The sequence below is a fragment of the Dermatophagoides farinae genome, chromosome 3 (assembly GCF_024713945.1).
Source record: "Dermatophagoides farinae isolate YC_2012a chromosome 3, ASM2471394v1, whole genome shotgun sequence".
In the NCBI taxonomy this organism is placed as follows: Eukaryota; Metazoa; Arthropoda; class Arachnida; order Sarcoptiformes; family Pyroglyphidae; genus Dermatophagoides; species Dermatophagoides farinae.
In genome coordinates this window covers 2,519,089-2,539,890 of record NC_134679.1, presented here as the reverse complement: position 1 = coordinate 2,539,890, position 20,802 = coordinate 2,519,089, and the positions used below count along the sequence as shown (strand labels likewise).

At 33.1% G+C, this 20,802-nt stretch overlaps 7 protein-coding genes across 7 annotated transcripts; 4 read left to right on the top strand and 3 right to left on the bottom strand.

Annotated features, from left to right (window-relative positions):
• Window positions 1–163: 163 nt before the first annotated feature.
• MBD-like (methyl-CpG-binding domain protein 2) lies at window positions 164–1,362 on the bottom strand. The gene has a single exon (XM_047057660.2). It carries the CDS (start codon window positions 1,266–1,268, stop codon window positions 459–461), a length of 810 nt encoding a protein of 269 aa, XP_046913616.1. The 5' UTR covers window positions 1,269–1,362; the 3' UTR covers window positions 164–458.
• Window positions 1,363–2,349: 987 nt separating this feature from the next.
• Window positions 2,350–10,059, top strand: LOC124494472 (activating signal cointegrator 1 complex subunit 3). Its single transcript, XM_047057649.2, is given in 7 exon segments — window positions 2,350–5,151; window positions 5,153–6,394; window positions 6,448–7,590; window positions 7,592–8,692; window positions 8,694–9,380; window positions 9,382–9,417; window positions 9,419–10,059. Coding segments are annotated over 7 exon segments (7,443 nt in total). The 5' UTR covers window positions 2,350–2,493; the 3' UTR covers window positions 9,995–10,059.
• LOC124494475 (serine/threonine-protein kinase hippo) lies at window positions 8,929–12,769 on the bottom strand. The gene is given in 7 exon segments (XM_047057652.2): window positions 8,929–10,450; window positions 10,506–10,769; window positions 10,830–11,054; window positions 11,056–11,273; window positions 11,331–11,543; window positions 11,625–11,798; window positions 11,893–12,769. Coding segments are annotated over 7 exon segments (1,506 nt in total). The 5' UTR covers window positions 11,969–12,769; the 3' UTR covers window positions 8,929–10,114.
• A 90-nt stretch (window positions 12,770–12,859) lies between these two features.
• LOC124494483 (NADPH oxidase 5) lies at window positions 12,860–18,941 on the top strand. The gene is made up of 7 exons (XM_047057662.2): window positions 12,860–13,013; window positions 13,844–14,077; window positions 14,161–14,410; window positions 14,470–14,617; window positions 16,848–17,340; window positions 17,400–17,724; window positions 17,775–18,941. Exons 1-7 carry the CDS (start codon window positions 12,951–12,953, stop codon window positions 18,851–18,853), a joined length of 2,592 nt encoding a protein of 863 aa, XP_046913618.2. The 5' UTR covers window positions 12,860–12,950; the 3' UTR covers window positions 18,854–18,941.
• Window positions 14,650–16,745, top strand: LOC124494481 (uncharacterized). The gene has a single exon (XM_047057659.2). The coding sequence runs from the start codon at window positions 14,910–14,912 to the stop codon at window positions 16,128–16,130; it is 1,221 nt and encodes a 406-aa protein (XP_046913615.2). The 5' UTR covers window positions 14,650–14,909; the 3' UTR covers window positions 16,131–16,745.
• Window positions 16,289–16,745, top strand: Pldn (biogenesis of lysosomal organelles complex 1 subunit pallidin). The gene has a single exon (XM_047057668.2). The coding sequence runs from the start codon at window positions 16,289–16,291 to the stop codon at window positions 16,628–16,630; it is 342 nt and encodes a 113-aa protein (XP_046913624.1). The 3' UTR covers window positions 16,631–16,745.
• Window positions 18,932–20,691, bottom strand: ND-49 (NADH dehydrogenase (ubiquinone) 49 kDa subunit). The gene is made up of 4 exons (XM_047057654.2): window positions 20,048–20,691; window positions 19,877–19,989; window positions 19,465–19,823; window positions 18,932–19,399 (listed from the first exon to the last, which is right to left on the bottom strand). Exons 1-4 carry the CDS (start codon window positions 20,577–20,579, stop codon window positions 18,994–18,996), a joined length of 1,410 nt encoding a protein of 469 aa, XP_046913610.1. The 5' UTR covers window positions 20,580–20,691; the 3' UTR covers window positions 18,932–18,993.
• Window positions 20,692–20,802: the final 111 nt, after the last annotated feature.

Sequence of the window (20,802 nt, the reverse complement as noted above, 5' to 3'; positions counted from 1 at the left end):
CATTGTTACTTTACATATGAACGCCAACGCTAAATTTTGATTTTGAACCAGCGGTGAAAAAAAAATCAAAAAAAAAAAACTCAATGTACACTGGTACCTATAGGTTGACAATGATCATCCAAGAAGACATCATTAGTCAGCAAGTTAATTTTTTTTTGATGAATTTGAGTGATGATGGTTGTATTCATTCAAATTAAACTGAGAAAAACAATGAAAAATGACTGAAAAAAATGTATTTGATAAATAAAAGCCAGAAAAAATTGTTAGATTCATAATAAGATGTGTTTTTGATTGGATTTTTTTGTGTTGTTTTTTTTCTGAAATGATAATTTGTCTTTACTACAAATGTTTGTAGGGTACATACATTTATATTTACATTTACAATGAAGTAAAAAATAATTTTTTATACAACATTTAGTTTATATGGGTGGTTTGTTGTTTTTCTTATTTTTTTTTTATTATCGATTGATTGCATCGCGTAATTTTCGACGATATTTTCGTACCACTTCTTCCTGTTGTATTATGTCCTGATCGGTAATTGTAATCGTATGTGATAATGGTTGATGTGGATTAATGAATGCCAATAGATTTCTCATTACATCCTCTTCATCCATTTCACGACGAATACGATTAATAATTTTACGTTCTTGACCACGAATAGCTCGCTGATCATTGTATAGATTAGCGGTTATTGTACGGAAAATGTCTTCGTTATTAGCCAATGTTGAATTGAATGTTCGAATATTTGGTGGTAATTGAAAATCGTCAAGACGTTCAAGTGCATGATTCGATGCTCGTTGTCCTTCCAATCTTCGTGGCCAAAACATTTGAAAAGGTCGTTCATTGTTGTTATCGGATTTCGGTTCATTAAAGCTTAGATTATGCTTACGACGTATCTCTTTAATATGTTGTAGATTTAATACTTTAGAATTGCTGGTATTTGTCCTCACGATGGTAACTGGATGTTTGAAAAAAGGATTCGTTTGTCGAACTGGATTTATCGTAGTTGGATCATGTTTTAGTGCACGATGATCATGTACACCATAGGATCTTTTACTTTTTCGTAATAGCAATGGATTAATCTTGCCCGAACGATAATCAAATGACGATAAATCGATTGTTTGGCCAAGATATTTGGCTAGCTCCGCTTTTGATTTGATACGTTGTCCTTCAGGACTGACATAGATAACATCTGTTTTGATGGTCAATCCATTAGTACGTTTAACTTCCTCTCGTTTCCACCCATCCGGCAGTGCTGATGTAGACATATTCTGAATTTTTAAATTTATATAGAGAAAAAAAATAACGAGTAAATCAAAAAATTTCTGAGAACAGACAGACAGAAACGAGCTAAAACTAGGCAGCTATATCGACATAGATGGTCAAGATTTGAAGTTCTAGAATTTGAATTTAAATTTTCAAGCAATTATCATTCGATGCATACAAAAAAAAGTTCGACGGTTTTTTTTGCCACGACTTTTAATAATAATTTTATTTATATTTGGAAAAGTTTCGAACTTGTCAATTGTCGATAAAATAATCGAAATGTTATTTTTTTTTAAATATTTTTTCTTTCTTATAATTTGGATTTTATTGAATGTCCATGGTGATGATTCGGCCACGGACCAATCATTTGATTACTATCTTGATTCGAAACAAAAAAAATCACGTTTCAAAGTCGAATTCGATTTCGAGAGAGCTGCAATTCTTACGGTTGTTTTATTGTTATTACTATTCATCCCTGTTTGGCTTATATGTTTCATATCACGACCAGCTAGCCGTCTTCATTGGACAAGTTATGATTATTTTCATCGTCAGCAAGAATCATTGAAAAAACGATTCGAAGCTACCCATAAAAGTCCGGCCAATGTTCACGGTGAGAATGATGAAGATCATGATCGTGGTTATATGACTAAACTTCAACAACAAACGAATAAATCAAAACAATCAGTGAGAACGGATACATTCGTAGTCAGCGAGAACGGTAATGAAAATGAATCAACAATCGAAAAAGTTGATAGTTTTACAAAAGATGTGAATACTAAATCCAGATTTGGCAAGAAAAACGTCAGCATAAAACGCAAAAATGTAAACACTAATGTCCAGAAAAAAACAATGTCTACGGGAAAGAAAATAGCAGATTATAATTTAAAATCAGAACTGGAAAAATCTGCTGAAGAATTTTCATCCCTCGAATGATCATCAAATGATTGCTGATTTTTAATCCTTTTTGTATAAAAAAAATTTAATTTAAAAATAAAACTAAAAATTTTTCATAATTTTCCACAAAATTTCATGACACTTGGGTAGAAATAGATGCTTACGATAACAAAAAAAAAATCCGTCTGCTTGACGTGTTTTGATGCAATTGTTGAATGTCTCGTGGAGAAAGTTTGAATTAAATTCGATGCTCTTTATATATCTGTTTATAAATTGTTAATAGTTCATTAATAACCACGAGATTATTTTTTAAGAAATCTTGTCTAAGAAACAATGGACAATACGAAAAACAAATTATTCTCCATGTATATACGTCAAAAAGTCAAGAACCTAAAATGCAATGTAAAGCTTAATGTTCTCGATAATCCTAATAATATCAGCAGCAGCGGTGCAAGTAGTGATCAAATTTATATTGGATGTTTTACTCGTTTCAAATTAATGGAACAACGATTAACTGATGTGCTCGATGAAAAAATGTTACCTCGTTTTGAAAATATTGTTGAACATTTACGTAACGTACAGAATCGCTCACAGAATTTTAGTTCCAGATCACCGTTTGATGAAATCATGTCCAAACCTTCGAAAGCATCGTTAATTCATAATGGCGATATGGAATTTTTTAATCGATACAATACCAGCGTCGCGATTTGTTCGAAAGATGAACGAATGGATATCGATCACGATAGGCCAATGCAAAGTCCGGATTGTTTGTATAAAGAACTATTATCATTAATTGCTGAATTCATACAGATCGATGATCGATCTACACATCAGAATCTTGTGGAAAAAGCAGCCGTTTATCTTCTATGGGTGTTTTATGATTCATTTCAAACAGAATTTATTACACAACAACCGATCGCAGATGAACATCAAACATCATTGAATTTTGCCAATATTAGTTCCCATTACAATGATATGGAATATAATCTATGCTTAAATCCAATGAAGTATAATCTAGTGGAAAAAATGTATCAATGTTGCCGTCAGATATTCCAGGTGATGGAACCCAAATATTTGAATGAAATTTTCTTTTACGCTAGTGTTATTAAAAAAATTACAACTGATCTCGAAAAACAATCTTCTGAAAAAAATCATGATTGGTTTAATCAATTCGCCGACCGTATTTTTGAAACCAATGATGCTGAAATTAAAATTGATCCTTATGCCAATAGTAAATTCAACTACATGTTAACTAACAATTATGATAAACAAATGATTCAAGAATGTAATGAAGATTTTACTAAATTCAATCCCGATTATTCCAATTCTGAATTTATTCTTCAAAACCTGCTTTATTCTAATTCAATTTCTTCACAATCACAAACATCAGCAACGAGTCAACTGCGAAAACAAGAAGCCAATAATATACCAAATCAACAAAAAAAACCATCAGAATTCCAGGTTGATATGGAAGATTCTATGGCGAATAAATCAACCGAAGATATTTTGGCTAATTTATATGAAGAATTATCAGCATTCATTGTCGATTATAATGAAAGAAATTCGGATAAATTCTATTTGAGCGCCGAAGAATTGAATCAAATGGTCATGAATCGTTTAATCAACAGTGATAATGATAATGATAGTCTTTATGAAGAATTGACCAATCTTCTTGGAGAAGATTCCTCCAAATTGGTTCGAAAATTAATCTTTGCTTATAAGCCAAAAGTTCAATCAAGTAACCAATCGACCGATATGAACCACAATAAATCTAATAAGACGAATGCGGTGCCATCATCATCAACATCCACAAAAGGTTCCAATACGAAACGTGCTGAAGAATTGTATCGACGTATTAATTCATCTCGTGACACTGGATCACAATCGATTCGACCATCTGTAGTCATAACAACCACTAGAGAAAAAGCATTGAAAAAAGAAATGCGTAAAATTGCTAAGAAAATTAATAGAGTTCAAAAAAATACCGCAGACAATGATGAAATTGAACCACAAGGTGATAAACTTTCTCTTCAAGATCTAGAAAGTATGCGTGAAAAAAATCTTAAAGCATCAGTTCGATCAATTTTGGAGCCGAAAATGGCTGAAAATCTACGCCAATATCGTCCAATTGAACAGTATCCATTTGTTTATGATCTCTACCGAACTATAAAAACGACAGCTTCTTACATTGCTGACACAAAATTATTGCTACCGATTGGATCCGAACGAAAAGAATTCAAAACACACGACGAAGTTCATGTTCCGCTTATTGCAAGCACTGAAGAAACTAATAAATTTCTGCAAAATTTTTCACGCATCGAAATCTCCGATACTGATGAATTTATTCGAACCGGATTTGATGGTTTCGTAAAGTTGAACATCATTCAATCAGCTGTATTTTCCACTGCTTATCAATCGGATAATCAGAACATGCTGATATGTGCTCCTACGGGTGCTGGCAAAACTAATATTGCAATGTTGGCCATATTGAACATCTTGCGTTCATTTTCTGTAGATGATTCCGTATCCAATATCGATTTAGATCAATTCAAAATAATTTATATTGCTCCAATGAAAGCACTTTGTGCTGAAATGACTTCAACTTTTGGCCGCCGATTACAGCCATTTGGCGTCAAAGTTCGTGAATTGACTGGCGATATGCAGATGACAAGCAAAGAAATAATGGAAACTCAGATGCTTGTTGTTACACCAGAAAAATGGGATGTTGTCACGAGAAAATCTGTTGGCGATGTTCAACTCATGGATTTGGTCAGATTAATCATTTTGGATGAAGTTCATCTTTTGCAATCAGATCGCGGTCATGTCGTTGAAACGATAGTAGCACGTACGGTTCGTTATGTTGAACAATCACAAAAATGTATTCGTATGATTGGATTATCGGCTACCTTGCCCAACTATGTCGATGTCGCACAATTTCTACATGTTGATCTTTACAAAGGATTGTATGTATTCGACGATCGATTTCGACCTGGTCCCATTGGCCAAAACCTTTATCGGATGTAAAGCTCGTTCAAAAAATCAGCTCAATATGGATATGGATGAAATAACGATGAAACGAGCCAGAGAAATACTTCAGAAAGAATATCAGGTCATGATATTTGTGCATTCTAGAAATTCTACAATGGCCATGGCAACTTATTTGTTGGAAAAAACTCAATATAATGATCCCAGTGACCGTGATGGTGGTGAAAGCTTACGATTAATGTTTCAAGCTGATACGTCAAGACTTCCCGGTTCAGATAAACTGATTTCCAAAGCTAGATATCGAAATTTAAATAAATTTCTTCTCAACGGTATCGGTATTCATCATGCTGGAATGCCACGATCGGAACGTAACATTGTGGAAAAATTATTTAGCCATGGTGTTATCAAAGTTCTAGTCTGTACATCCACGCTAGCTTGGGGCGTAAATTTGCCAGCTCATTCTGTGATCATTCGTGGTACCGAATATTATGATCCATCACAAGGTAGTTTTGTCGACATTGATATGCTTGATGTTATGCAAATTTTTGGACGAGCTGGTCGGCCACAATTTGATAGTGATGGTGATGCTACAATAATTACTACATATGAACGTTTACCACATTATCTCAGCATGTTGACCAATCAACTTCCAATTGAAAGTAAATTCTTAAAACGTTTGGTCGATAATTTGAATGCTGAAATTGTTCTTGGTACCGTATGCAATATCAGAGAAATTGTCGATTGGCTCAAATACACCTATTTATATATTCGAATGCAACGAAATCCATTGGAATATGGCCTCAAAAGTATAGCAGCTCACGATCTTGGTCTTATCATTGATCATTTAACAGGTTTAGCAAAAAGTTCTGCCGAACAATTAGATCGAGCACAAATGATTAGATATAATCCTGAACGAGAAGCAACGGTAGATGCTACACATCTTGGACGTATTGCTTCGCATTTTTATATTCAATATGAAACTATTGTTCATTTGAACGAACAGCTTCGAGATGTTATGGATATAGGAAATATTCTTCATCTGATGTCGTCGGCTAGTGAATTCCATCAACTAAGAATTAGAGAAGAAGAAATTGAGCAACTTCAAAATTTATGGACTCAATGCAAATTCAAGATCAAAGGCGATCTAACCAGCACCGATACGAAAGTTAACATTTTGATGCAATCCTGTATCAATCGATCGATTACCGAATGTCATTCATTGAATTCCGATATGATGTACATTCTTCAGGTATGAGTTTTAAGCAATTCTTTATCATTCTAATTTGTAATTATTTCTACTAGAACATGTCCCGTTTGACTCGTGGCCTATTTGAGTATGTTATACGTCGAGGATGGCCTTCGTTGTCCGAAAAATTTTTGGATATATCGTTGATGTTTGAGAAGCAATTCTGGAATTTTGATACACCTTTATATCAATTCGAATCTGAATTGACACAAGATGTTTTAGACAAGCTATCATTTATCAATCAAAGCAAAAATATTCAACATTATGATCTAAAAGAAATGGATATTAATGAGATTGCTCAATTTATCCATAATAAACGATATGCACCCATCGTTAAAAAATTAGCTCAAACCATACCGAATGTTCAGATTGAAGCATCAGTCAAACCAATTACACGTACCATTTTGACCATTTATATTGATGTTAAACCAGATTTTATTTGGGATGATAAATATCACGGAAAAGCTGCCCAGCTTTATTGGATATGGTTGACCGATATGGATAACAATCATATCTATCATGCTGAACTTGGTCGTTTCATCAAGAAACAAGTAATCAAAGAGGAAACGCAACGTTATGTTTTCACCATACCATTATTGGATGCAGCATATCTTCAGAAACAATATCTAATTCATTGTACATTTGAATATTGGATGGGTGCAAAATGTGAAGCTGAAGTATCATGTCAAAATTTATTATTGCCTGATAAACATTTACCAACCACTCAGCTTTTGGACCTAATGCCATTACCAATCAAAGCATTACAAAATGAATTATTCGAATCAATTTATCCTTTTACTCATTTCAATCCGATTCAAACGCAAATATTTCATACTTTATATCATACTGATAATAATGTCCTACTTGGAGCTCCCACTGGTTCTGGAAAAACAATCGCTGCTGAAATAGCTTTGTTCCGTGTGCTTAATACACGTCCTTGGGGTAAAATTGTTTATATTGCTCCCTTAAAAGCATTGGTACGTGAACGTGTTGATGATTGGAAAAGAAAAATTGAACAAAGAATTCGATTCAACGTTGTTGAATTAACCGGTGATGTTACTCCTGATTTGGCCACCATTGATTCTGCTCAGATAATAGTGACTACACCGGAAAAATGGGACGGTGTTAGTCGTGGTTGGACATTTCGAAAATTTGTACGACAAGTTGCCCTAATTGTCATCGATGAAATTCACTTATTAGGGTGAAGAACGTGGTCCTGTTCTGGAAATGATCGTATCACGAACAAATTTTATTCGTCGTCGAACTGGTGAAAATATTCGAATCATTGGTCTTTCAACTGCTGTGGCTAATGCTCATGATCTTTCATCATGGTTGGGAATCCACAATATTGGCCTTTACAATTTTAGCTCTTCAGTTAGACCGGTGCCTATCGAAGTTCATGTATCGGGATTCTCGGGTAAACATTATTGTCCACGAATGGCTTCAATGAACAAACCAGCATATAGAGCAATCAAACAACATTCGCCAACCAAACCTGTGATCGTATTCGTTTCATCACGTCGACAAACTAGGCTAACCGCTTTGGATCTCATCACCTTAGTCGCTTCGGATGATCACACCATGGGCATACCGTTTTTGCATATAAACAACGAAGATGAATTGGATTCATTGTTGGAAACGATTAAAGATTCCTATTTAAAACATACACTTCGATTCGGTATCGGTATGCATCATGCCGGTTTGATTGAAAATGATCGGAAACTTGTTGAACAATTATTTGCTGAACAAAAGATTCAGGTTCTGATTACAACGGCTACATTAGCTTGGGGAATCAATCTTCCAGCACATGCTGTCATCATTAAAGGGACCGAATTTTTCGATGGTAAAAAAGGTCGTTACGTTGATTTTCCTATTACGGATGTTTTGCAGATGATTGGTCGTGCTGGCCGTCCACAATTCGATACTTCAGCAGTTGCCGTTTTGTTTGTACACGATATTAAAAAAGAATATTATCGCAAATTTTTATATGAACCGTTCCCTGTTGAATCACATTTGTTGGATGCGTTTCCTGATCATTTAAATGCCGAGGTTATAACTGGTACTGTAAAAACTAAACATGAAGCCATGGAATTCCTTTCATCAACATATCTTTATCATCGAATTATTAAGAATCCATCGTATTATGGTGTTGATCTTAGCGAATTGATTGAACAACAACTCAATGATGAATTGGCCATTAACACTGTGGTGATCAAATTTCTTTCATCATATATTGATCATTGTGTACAATTGTTGATCGAAAATTATTGTATAAGAGTAATCGATGAAGAGGAACGATCATCAGGAACAATATGGAAAAAATGACTGCCTTATCAATCAGATTCTTTTACCAACACCATTAGGCAAAATAGCATCCTACTATTATTTATCTTACAAAACTATTCGTTTATTTCAAGACCATCTTTGTCCATCCGATAGTGAAACAGGTCAGCCAAAATTCACTTATTATAAAACGAGTGAAATTCTCGATCTACTTACTATGGCTTCCGAATATGCAACGCTTCCTGTTCGACACAATGAAGAATTATTGAATGCACAGCTTGCTAAAATATGTCCATTCAAAATGGATCGTCGTTCAATGGATTCCCCACATACTAAAGCTAACCTGTTGCTTCAGGCACATTGTTCACGTTCCCCTTTACCAATTGTTGATTATTATACTGATTTAAAAACAGTTTTGGATCAAGTTTTGAGAATATTCCAGGCAATGATTGATATATCAGCTCTGAATGGATCGCTTCCTACAACAATCAACATAATCAATCTACAACAAAGTATTATTCAAGCATCATGGCAAAATTCCAATCAATTATTGTTACTCCTCGAAAATGATCATAAATCAACAGCTAATGAATTTATTGATGATGATCTAAATGATGCTTCCGAATATTATCAAAGTCGTCAACATCAAATGGATGCAGCTATAGCCGATGTTCGTGAACTTTCCAAAGAAATCTGTTCTCTTCCGAACACTTTTACAATTTCTTCAACAACAAAATTATTCGAAACAAACGAAACGACTCGAAAGCATTCAAATCGTTCAAGGATCTTTTCGAAGGATATTCAATTCACCATGGGATACTTTCGCGGCTTTTTAAATCATTGACGCAATTGCCATTGATCAATATTGAAAAGATAACAATAAACAAAATTAATGACGAAGAAGATTCAGATTCTGGCATGAATTGGCTGCCACAAGAAATATCAAAAGAAAATACTTTCGTATCTCGCCGTGATGTTGAATGGCTACAATTACAACCATCTTCTGATTACTGTATCTGTTGCCAATTAAAACGAATTTCATTGTCTAATCAAAATTCAAAAGGTCAACGAGCATATTGCCCATCATTTCCAAAACCGAAATCCGAATCCTGGTATCTGATTCTTGGATGTGAAGAAGAATCCGAATTGATCACGATAACCAGAGTGCCTTGTATTCAACCATATTCAACACAGGTGAACATTAGATTTCGAACACCCGATGTCAAGTCATCGAAACGAATATTCTACACACTATATTTACTAAGTGATTGTTACATTGGTTTGGATCAACAATACAGCATACCATTGCAAATTAATTGATTGTTGTGCCTTTTTTTTGTCAAAAAAATATAATAAAATTTCACTTTACTGTGATACATAAATAATTGGAAGGCTTCACTGATTTAGATAGTATACAAAAATTGATTACAATTAATAATGCTAAAAATTCTGCTGTCGTTTCTTTTTTTGATCCATTGTATCCAAGATTGGTTGCCGTTTTGCAGCATAACGGCGACGTAGTTCTTCGATTTCTGCCTCCATTTCCAGATCAAGATTGGCCATTCGAGCTTTTAATTCGTCCAAGCTGAGTAGACGCAAAAATTCGAAATCACCACCCAACAATATCGTTTTGGATAATGGATTATTATTAATGGAACTTAATACCGAGGAATTATTGCTATTATTGGATTCATCAGAATTTCCATTCCAACCATTTTTGGCAGGATGCTCTAACAGCGTATCATCCATTGTTGGCATCGCATCGGATTTATAATTCTGTGAAACAATATAAAATTGTCAATGCAACAAACTTGATTGATTATTTGATTACCTTTTGCTTATCTTTAAGCTCGAAATGTTGTAAAAATGCAGGTTTTAGTGTTTTGTCCGAATCTTCGTCATCTGTTTCATCGTTGATAATTAATGTTCCGAGATCGGATTCAACATCAGATGTGGTAAAATTTGTTCCAGCCGTTCGATTCATTTGTGAATCAGCTGTACGATTACCATCATTGTTTTGATAATTTGAATTTGATCGCAGCGTAACATCTTTGGCAGAGACCATTGTGGCGTTAAGATTATCACCAAATGTGGACTGTAAATAAACACGAAAAAAATGTGTTATTTTCATATCAAAAGCCGTTATATTCATTACCGAAGTATTTTGTTGTTGTTGCTGTTGTTGATTCTGTTGAATCTCTTTGGCTTCCTGAATTATCTTCTGGATTATTGAGACGGACAGTGCTCGTTTAATGAATTCATGTTGAAGAAGCTCGTTTGCTGTTGCACGTTTTTCAGGATTTTTAACTAAACATTTCTGCACAAAATCAATGAATTCGGATGACCATCGATCAGGATCACGAAACGAAGGCGGAGGTTTTGGTTGGTATCATGAAAATGGCCCGCATGGGATGTATATCACCGTAAGGTGGTTTACCTTCGGCCATTTCTAACGCCGTTATTCCCAGACTCCAAATATCGGCCAAACAATCATAACCGATTTCTTGAATAACTTCTGGTGCCATCCAAAATGGCGTGCCAATTACAGTATTACGCTTTGCCATTGTATCGGTAAGTTGCCCAGCAACACCAAAATCGGCTGGAAAAAAAAATTTAATATAAAATGTAATTTGTATAAGAAAAATTTAAACATTACCAAGTTTGGCATGTCCTTCATTGTTAAGCAAAATATTCCCTGCTTTAATATCGCGATGAATTTTTCTATGTGTATGCAAATATTCCAAACCCATCAACGTATCCTGTAATATGATCGATATTTCAGCTTCGGTCAAGGTTTTTTTCCTGAAACGCATTATATCACTGACAGAACCACCACCACAATATTCCATAACGATCCATAAATCTGAACCTTCATTCATCATTATCATCATCATTTGGAAATTATCGATTTAAATTATACAATTGTAATTTATGAATAATGTTAAAATACCTTTGAAATAGCTTCCAAAATATCGAACCACATAAAGACTTTCGCATTGTTGCATAATAGAGATCTCTTTGATTATTTCACCCAAATCACTTTCGACTGGTACTTGCTTGATGGCAAGTATCTGACCAGATTCTTTATGTAATGCTTTGTATACGGATCCATAGGAACCTTCGCCTGTATTTATTTTTTTGCCAAACAGAGTCAGATATATAAAGTAAAAAATACGTTAATTGAATTCGAAATGCAATATAAAATATTGTGACATTACCTAATTTACAAAGAATGTCGAAAACTTCTTCAGGCTGTCTGGTTAATTGTTGTTCGCTTAACTTTTCCAGTGACATTAAAAAAATTTTTTTGATTATAACTTTTGTCTGCTAATTATTTTGAAAATCAAATAAAATTTTTGGATTCCGATTGGTATTTATTCTATTGTAAATATATATCTAAAACAATGTACGCCACAAAAATAATATTTTTAGTTTTGAATACAATTATTTGATAGTCATATAGACATTTTTCATTATTTTTCTTTGTCAATTGGCTTTCCGGCCACTACATTGGTTGGTTGGTTAGTTGAATGTACTCATATGATGATCACAATTGAGGAAGATGATGTTTGAAATCGTCGATTGAGTGATGATGATGATGATGATGAAGAATTTTATTAATGCTTTTGTATGCAATAATTGTAGACGACAATCGAATATAAATTAGTTATGTCTATATTTGTTTTTTTTGTCGATTCCTTGTTTTGTATAGCAACAACGAACACAATTTGTTTATACGTTTGTTTCTACATTTATTCGATAAATTCAAATAGGAAATATTATATGGTCAACTATGACATGAATCTATTGATGATGATTCATAAATGTTCACCAATAATAACATGATTGATTGATTGATTGATTGATTAACGTTATCATCAACAGTCAATATAAATCATATGTTCATTATGAATGACAATGTTAATCATTTGATTAAATTTTCATTAATTTGATTTGGGTGGGCAAGTCAAAAAATGAATTTTTCAAATTCTAATGATCATCATCATGTTTATTGTAAATAAAAATAATCATCATAAAGAGAGAGGGGGTGTAAATGCATGTATTATGAACATGCATGTTGTTCTTACCCCCTAATTCTTTTCCAAAAAAAAGTTAGAATAGTCGATTCCTATATTAACTTAATGAGCTTTTTTTTATCGAATGATATTCAAATCTCATTTTTGAGTTTGTTTTGGGTATTGGCTGTTTACACTTCATTCAACATTTTGGTTCAAAATATCCTAATCACTAAACACTGATTCATACGTTCTAATTTATGATTGATAAAATTATTAAATTGAATGGTAGTGTGACAACTATATTTGAATCATCAGAAAAGGTAAGCTAAATAAAACGAATATCGTATCGCTTTTTTTTTGATTATATAGCTACTAACTCCTATCCAAAAAAAAAATTTATATACAGTTGATTATCATCATCATCATCATCAACCTTCATCGATTAAATTTATCATTTTATCAGGTATTAATTAATTTTCTTAATTAAATGGAACTCGCTTTGATTTTATAGCCATTTATTTGATTATTTGATATTATCATTTAAACATAAAAGATTCATATCAGATACGAATGATTGGATGTATATGTACTCAAGACGTTGATGGTAACAACAACAAGTGTACATATGCGTGACTATCAAGGTCGATATGTTGTTGATGTTGGTTTTTTAAATCGATGATCAGAGAAATCGATTGACAGGAATAAAAGAAAAGGGGGGAGGATTCGGTGAAAATGAAATGACTTGTTTTCCAAGTTAAAAAATGACAAACTATAAATGATCACGCACTTGTTCAATCGAATAACTGAATATAAAATGACTACTATACGAGCAAATGATAATTTTTTTCATTTTTAATTTTTTCTATATATTGGGTGTAGTACTATGTTGTTTCAAGTATGTAATGTTGGTTGGGTCAATCAATCAATAAAAAAAAATGGTAATGTTAGTCATCATCATATATTAGTAGTATGCTTCACTTTTCCAAGTTTGTTTTTGGTTAACAATTCCAAATTTTTCTAGAAACAATTTCTCTCCTTCTCTCTATATGTGCGTGTACTGTTTGATTATCAATAGTTTGTGACAATCATCAATTTGACTATAGTGCAAATTTATGAAACAAAAATATGACTGTATTCTCTACCATTACAGATGAACAGCATTGCAACCATTATCATTCGCACTTACGACTTGATCGCAACAACAACATCATTTACAGTGAATAAACAAATTATTATTCCATCATCAACATCATTATTGTGTTTATTGTCTAAAAATTTGAATTCTATCAACAATATTCAAACAAGAAAAATGTCTGGTGACAGCGATTGGAAATCAAAGGAAACTATCTATGATTTTTCTGCTAAAGACATCGATGGTAATGATGTAAGTTTGTGTAATTTTTTTCCTTGTACTTTAATTGTACTATCATATGAAAGTGTATATTAATTGCTCATTATTATTGATAGGTATCGATGGAAAAATACAAAGGTCATCCATTGTTGGTAGTTAATGTGGCCACACATTGTGGATTAACTAAAGCGAATTATAAGCAACTGAATGAATTGTATGATCAATTCGAAGAGAAAGGCCTTAAAATTGCCGCATTTCCATGCAATCAATTCGGTGGACAAGAACCTGGATGCGATGTGGAGATTAAAGAATTCATCAAAAAGAATGGTGTAAGATTTGATATGTTTGCAAAGATTGATGTCAATGGTATGTTATGATTAAATTTCAAATTTTCATTAAAATCCTCGTAACTATATCCTTTGTAGGCGATTCAGCTCATCCAATGTACAAGTGGTTGAAAGCTAAACAACATGGATTTCTTGGATTCGATGGCATTAAATGGAATTTTACTAAATTTTTGGTCAACAAAGAAGGTCGTGCCATTAAACGTTATGCGCCAACAGTTGAGCCGAAAAATATTGAACCTGATATTGTTAACATACTCTAATCTGTTTAATAATATTTTGATCTTTCGATGATTATTTCTTAGTTATTAATGTTTTCGTTTATTTTCATCGATATTATTGTTGAGTAATCCAGTCAGTAAAAATAACTTTTCATTCAAATTTGTTCACATATTTTGCTTTGATTGGTCTTTTAATGTTGAAATAGTTCAATTGTGTGTTTTCAATTTTGCGCTTTATTAGAAAATGCTTTTTATGTTTAAGAATTCAGCTGAAAACAAATTATCGAAAAAGAACTGAAGATGATTATTGATTGTGATGTTTCAATAAGTGATCCAAACTCACCGCCAAATCGTTATTCTCAGGCAAAAGTTGGTATCGGTTTTGATAAAAAAGATCATCGTTATTATCTGGTCATCGTACGTAATAAACAAAAAGATCGATTTCGTTTGACTGCATCGAATGTAGTTATACGTGGTGATACATTTGTTATTACGAATCCAAAAAAACTGATCATGTTGAAAAATGTTGATTTTTCAATTTGTGCCATGTTCAAAAGATTAGCAAGGAAAATACTTGTAAATCATCAGCCATTGCCGGCAGTACCATCCGTGGAAACCATTTTGCAATCTAAAATGATGCCAAGAAGTGCATTGATCAATATTGTTAATCAAATAAAAAAATTGGACAATCCTATTTTATCGAATGTCAAAATTGAAAGTATTACGACCCTAAGATGGCAACAAATCGATAAGTTATGGTCATTAAAAAACTTATCAGAGCTCACCATAACTGGCTGTAAACTGAACAAAATCCCTTTCGTCTTGAATCAATTAAAACAATTAGCTCATTTAAATATGAGTGATAATCAAATTGAAGAAATTCCTATGTGGTTTACACAAGAAATGCATCGGTTGAAAACAATAAATCTTAGTCATAATCTTATCCGAATAATACCGTATGAAATTATTCGGTTGGAAAAGTGCATTGTTCTTGATTTCAATCATAACCGAATCGAACATTTTCCTTTATCGTTATTATATCATTTTTTTCGTAATCCTTCTCAATACTCTAAAATTGATTTTTCCCACAATTCTATGCGTGCTTTTCCTTTTTATGCATCTTCAAGCCTGCCTCGAGAATTTGATTATGAATTCCATGGTATCTTCAAGATCGATCCCAATCCATGGAGAAAACATGAAGATTACTCATTACCAAAAATACCATCTGAACGATATCCATTCGAAGCAGATACTTTATATGGAAAATGTTTGGAAATTGCCATTAATAATTTTAAATTGAGGGAAAAACTTTTTGATTATCGACAAACTCCTAAACAAATTTATGATCATCTACAAAGAGTATTGTTCATATGTCATAAATGTCGAAAGTTAAAACTTCGAATAAGATACGAAACTGGTTCATTTTATCGTGGACTTAACATGTTTGGCTTTAACATGTTTGGCTTTAATGTTTTATACCATAGTGTTCCCAGATATTTAATCTATTGTTCGGATTGTTGAAACTGAACAAGTCCTTTTTTCAAATTGTTCATATCATCATCATTCTATTTTCGTCCAGTATTTGCTGTCATGTGTAAATAGCTTTACATTTTGTCACGTTTTTATTCAATCACAACAGAACTAAATTTATTTATAAAATTTTTTAAACAACTACTAAAATGAGCGAACGATTAATCGAAGAAGTTATTACTCATCATGATTCCATTTGTAAATTATTATCAGAAGAAAATGAACGATATTCCAATTTAGTTGAACAGAATGATTTCAATAGAACCATGTCTGAGATGGAAATTTATTTACGAAAATTACGTAATATTCAAAAAGAAATGTCAACATTAACCACACAGACACGTGATATTCGAAAACGTGCCGAATATTTGCAACAATTGAAACAGAAAAAAGATGAAAATTATGCATATGAAATGGAACGGATCAAACAGATGGAACAATCATTGAAACCGATCAAACCGCCAACATCATCATCATCACCATCATCATAGTCAAGTTAATGTGATTCAAGTTGATTTTTTTTTCATACACATGTCATATCAAAAAAAAAATGATTAAAGATGAAACTGATTTTTTACTAAAAAAAATAAATACTATTTTTCCAAATTATTTTGTCGAATTTATCCATTTTTCATTTTATTTCAAATCAAAACTTATCTTTCGTTCGACAATAATCATGACTTTATTATTTCATAAGCTTCGTTGGGGTTATATTCGTAATAATTTTCAAAGTTTTTTCTTCACCATCATATACATTGCCATAACATTATCGTTGTTTATTTATCGATTTGGTCAATATGCGGACACAACAATTGCATTGGCTATTGCTCGTGCTTCGGCCATTGCAATTTATGGGCAATCCGGTTTGATTATTGTTTTAATATTACGAAAATCAATCAGCTATGTTCGATCATTTGGTTTGGCACGATATTTTCCCTTGGATCATTATGTCTATTTCCATAAAGTAACCGGATGGTCTATTGCATTTTTTTCATTGGTTCATACACTTGCACATTTGTATAATTTTGCCAAATTAACAAATATTACGACAATATCGTATATCGATTTTCTTGTCTCTGTCAATCTTGGCATCGGATGGTTTTTTGGTTCTGCATGTCTTACCGGTTGGATTTTGGTCATTATATTGGTGGTAATGTTGATATTTTCAATGAATTTTATTCGTCGCACAGGAAATTTTGAAGTATGTTTAACAATTCATTTTGAGCAGATCAAATCATTCTAACATTGAATTTTATCAAGGTTTTCTATTATTCCCACAAGCTTTATGTTTTTTACATTCTGGTCCTATTTTTGCATGCTAGCTCAACACTTCATTGGTTGACAGCACCATTGATATTTTTGTTATTTGAAAAAATTTCCGCTTATTATCGAACGAAAAAATATCATCATGGCCAAACATATGTAATTGAAGGAACAATGTTACCGTCTCGTGTCATACGTCTAATAATACGAAAACCAAAGTATTTTCATTTTGTTCCCGGTGATTTTGTTTACATGATGGTACCATCAATCACCAAATATGAATGGCATCCGATGACCATTAGTTCAGCTCCAGAGGACAAAGGTAAGCTTGTATTTTTATTACCATTATTGTGTAATTGATCACAATTATAGAATTGACGTTACATATACGGGCTGTTGGTGAATGGACTAATCGATTGTACGATCATTTTGATAATGCTAAAACTTTGACATTGAAAAAGATGCTTGAAGAATGGAAATGTCTGGATTTTCATCCATTATTTAAAGATACAGATCCAATCAACAAATTTGATATCAATTGTGGCCATCATCATAGTGCCGGTAGTTTAATGCAGAAACGTACCATGATATTGCCAGTTCCAGAAGACTGTGATGAAGATGGTTGTGGCAAAATTAAAAAACAGATCAGCATCGAACATTCGGATAGCGAATCAGAATCCGGCAGTGGTATGGTGACTATTGAATTGAATCAGATTTCATCACAATCAACGTCCGAATCGCATGATTCAAAAATGAATCGTGAATCGGAAAATCACATACAAAAACCTTTGACATTATTGAAAAATATTCATAAAGATGTTCAAACGAATGCAGTGTTTCTGAAAGAGCCGTTAAAGATACATTTGGATGGTCCTTATGGTGCTCCTTCATCTAACATTTTTGAAAGCGAACATGCCGTTTTGGTTGCGACTGGAATCGGTGTGACTCCATTTGCATCGATACTACAGAGCATCATGTATCGACATATTGAGAAAACTCGCCATTGTCCATTATGTAACCATAGTTGGACCGAACGAGTACCATCTAGACATATAAACAATTTGAAAAAAGTTGATTTCATCTGGATTAATCGGAACCAAACAAGCTTTGAGTGGTTTGTAGAAATGTTGTCTGATTTGGTTGAACAACAATCGACAATTTCGATCAAAGATGATCGTTTCTTTGACATCCATATGTACGTAACGAATAAGGATGGCGAAAAGTCAAACGATCATAATCAACGGACAAAAGGTTCATCGATAATTGATCGTTCACACAGTATGATTAATTGGCATTTTGGTCGACCAGAATGGAATAGTATCTTTCATAATATTCGACAACAAAAACGTGGAAAAGTAACATTTTTCTATTGTGGTCGACCCGATTTAAGTGGATATTTAAGGCAAAAATGTAATGAAAACGATTTTGTTTTTAAGAAAGAAGTTTTCTAAACCTATCTACTGTTATGTTAAGATTGTTGATTTGTTTAAATTATTTTTAAAAAGTAATAATAAAAACTATTTTAATAATTAGATAAAATTTGATTTTTTAATATTTCTCACTTTATACAACACAAAACAACTTTAATTGTCTATCTATCAACTTCACCAAACACAATGTCCAGTGTACCTATGATGGCGACAATATCGGCAAGGAAAAGGTTTTTACCGATATGATCAAGAGCGGCAAGATGAGCAAATCCAGGTGCTTTAATTTTGCATCGATATGGCCGCGATGTGCCATCGCTAACGATATACAATCCGAATTCACCTTTCGGAGCTTCGATTGCAGTATAGGTTGAACCAGCTGGAACTTGATAACCTTCGGTGAACAATTTGAAATGATGGATAAGAGCTTCCATTGAATTTTTCATTTCTGCACGACTTGGTGGCACAATTTTGTTATCATCAATTTTGATTTCACCTGGTGGCATATTATTCAATGCTTGGTTGATTATACGGATTGATTGACGCATTTCGTGCATGCGGCACAGGTATCTAATGACAGATTGATTAAAAACATTGATTAAAAATTCAACAACCATAAATTTTCAACAAATTACCTGTCATAACAATCACCATTGATACCGATGGGCACATCAAAATCGAATTCTTCATACGAATCATATGGTTGAGTTTTACGTAGATCCCATTTGATTCCACTACCTCGTAACATGACACCACTGAAACCAAAATTTAGAGCATCTTCAGCCGAAACGATACCAATATCAACAGTACGATCCTTCCAGATAGGGCTTTCGGTAAGCAAATCTTCTATTTCATCAACACGTTGGACAAAATTTAATGCCCATGTGTATATATCATCCATAAGGCCGATTGGTAAATCTTGGGATACCCCTCCAGGACGTACATATGCAGCATGCATTCTGGCACCACTTACTCGTTCATAAAATTCCATCAACTATTGAATGTTTGCTTTAATTTAGTTGAAAAATAAAATACAAAAATACAAACTTTTTCTCGTTCTTCGAAAAGCCAAAAGAATGGTGTCAATGCACCAACATCAAGAGCATGAGTACCGATGGCCATTAGATGATTTAAAATCCTAGTTATTTCACCAAATAAAACTGGAAAAAAATGTTGATTTATTATTTGATTTTAAATTTGCAGCAAATATCAATTTACCTCGAATATATTGTGCTCGTTTTGGTGCTCTAATATTCAACATTTTTTCGATTGCCAAAGCATAACATTGTTCGTTAGTCATCATTGATACATAATCAAGCCGATCCATATATGGCAAAGCTTGCGTATATGTTTTATATTCCATTAGTTTTTCGGTTCCTCTGTGAAGAAGACCGATATGAGGATCAGCACGAATTACATATTCACCACGAAGTTCAAGAGCCAATCTTAACACACCGTGTGCAGCTGGATGTTGTGGACCAAAATTGATTACAACGTTTCGAAATCTCATTTGAGGATTTAGTCTAGTGACATTTCTTGAAATTTTTCCAGGATATTCTTGTTGAACTAAAAAGCATTCGTCTTCAAATTCTTGAAAGTATTGTTTGTCTGGATACCATTTTTTAGCAAAACGCCGTTGCTCAACAGACAAGTTATTCATAGCCGATAATGTTGGTGCCAGATTTTTGGCACCATTGTTGACCATCGATAATCGGTCCAGATATTTTGCGAAACGTGATAGATTGATCATTTTGCACTGAAACACGAAATTTTTGCTAAACACCGGAGATAATCATGAATTGATGGAAATGTTTTCGTTTTCAATCGACTTTTGAGTGTCTGCAGCCAGATGACCTATTCAAAATGCGACTCGATTGGGTGAAAATAGTGGAAAATTCAAATTCATTTTATTCTCAAATATCATTTAACCCATTTCGTCCCAAATTTTTTTTTTCAATTTTTTTTATTTAATT

What these genes read in the sequence shown, in the direction of transcription:
- Pldn (XM_047057668.2), top strand. Translation starts at nt 16,289, where the DNA reads ATGAGCGAACGATTAATCGAAGAAGTTATTACTCATCATGATTCCATT.
- LOC124494481 (XM_047057659.2), top strand. Translation starts at nt 14,910, where the DNA reads ATGATTATTGATTGTGATGTTTCAATAAGTGATCCAAACTCACCGCCA.
- MBD-like (XM_047057660.2), bottom strand. Translation starts at nt 1,268, where the DNA reads ATGTCTACATCAGCACTGCCGGATGGGTGGAAACGAGAGGAAGTTAAA.
- ND-49 (XM_047057654.2), bottom strand. Translation starts at nt 20,579, where the DNA reads ATGATCAATCTATCACGTTTCGCAAAATATCTGGACCGATTATCGATG. An exon ending in TTTTCGAAGAACGAGAAAAA is followed by an intron (nt 19,824 to 19,876) that starts GTTTGTATTTTT and finishes AACATTCAATAG; the next exon opens with TTGATGGAATTTTATGAACG. An exon ending in AATGGTGATTGTTATGACAG is followed by an intron (nt 19,400 to 19,464) that starts GTAATTTGTTGA and finishes ATCTGTCATTAG; the next exon opens with ATACCTGTGCCGCATGCACG.
- LOC124494483 (XM_047057662.2), top strand. Translation starts at nt 12,951, where the DNA reads ATGATTGATAAAATTATTAAATTGAATGGTAGTGTGACAACTATATTT. An exon ending in TGCAAAGATTGATGTCAATG is followed by an intron (nt 14,411 to 14,469) that starts GTATGTTATGAT and finishes TATCCTTTGTAG; the next exon opens with GCGATTCAGCTCATCCAATG. An exon ending in GTCGCACAGGAAATTTTGAA is followed by an intron (nt 17,341 to 17,399) that starts GTATGTTTAACA and finishes AATTTTATCAAG; the next exon opens with GTTTTCTATTATTCCCACAA.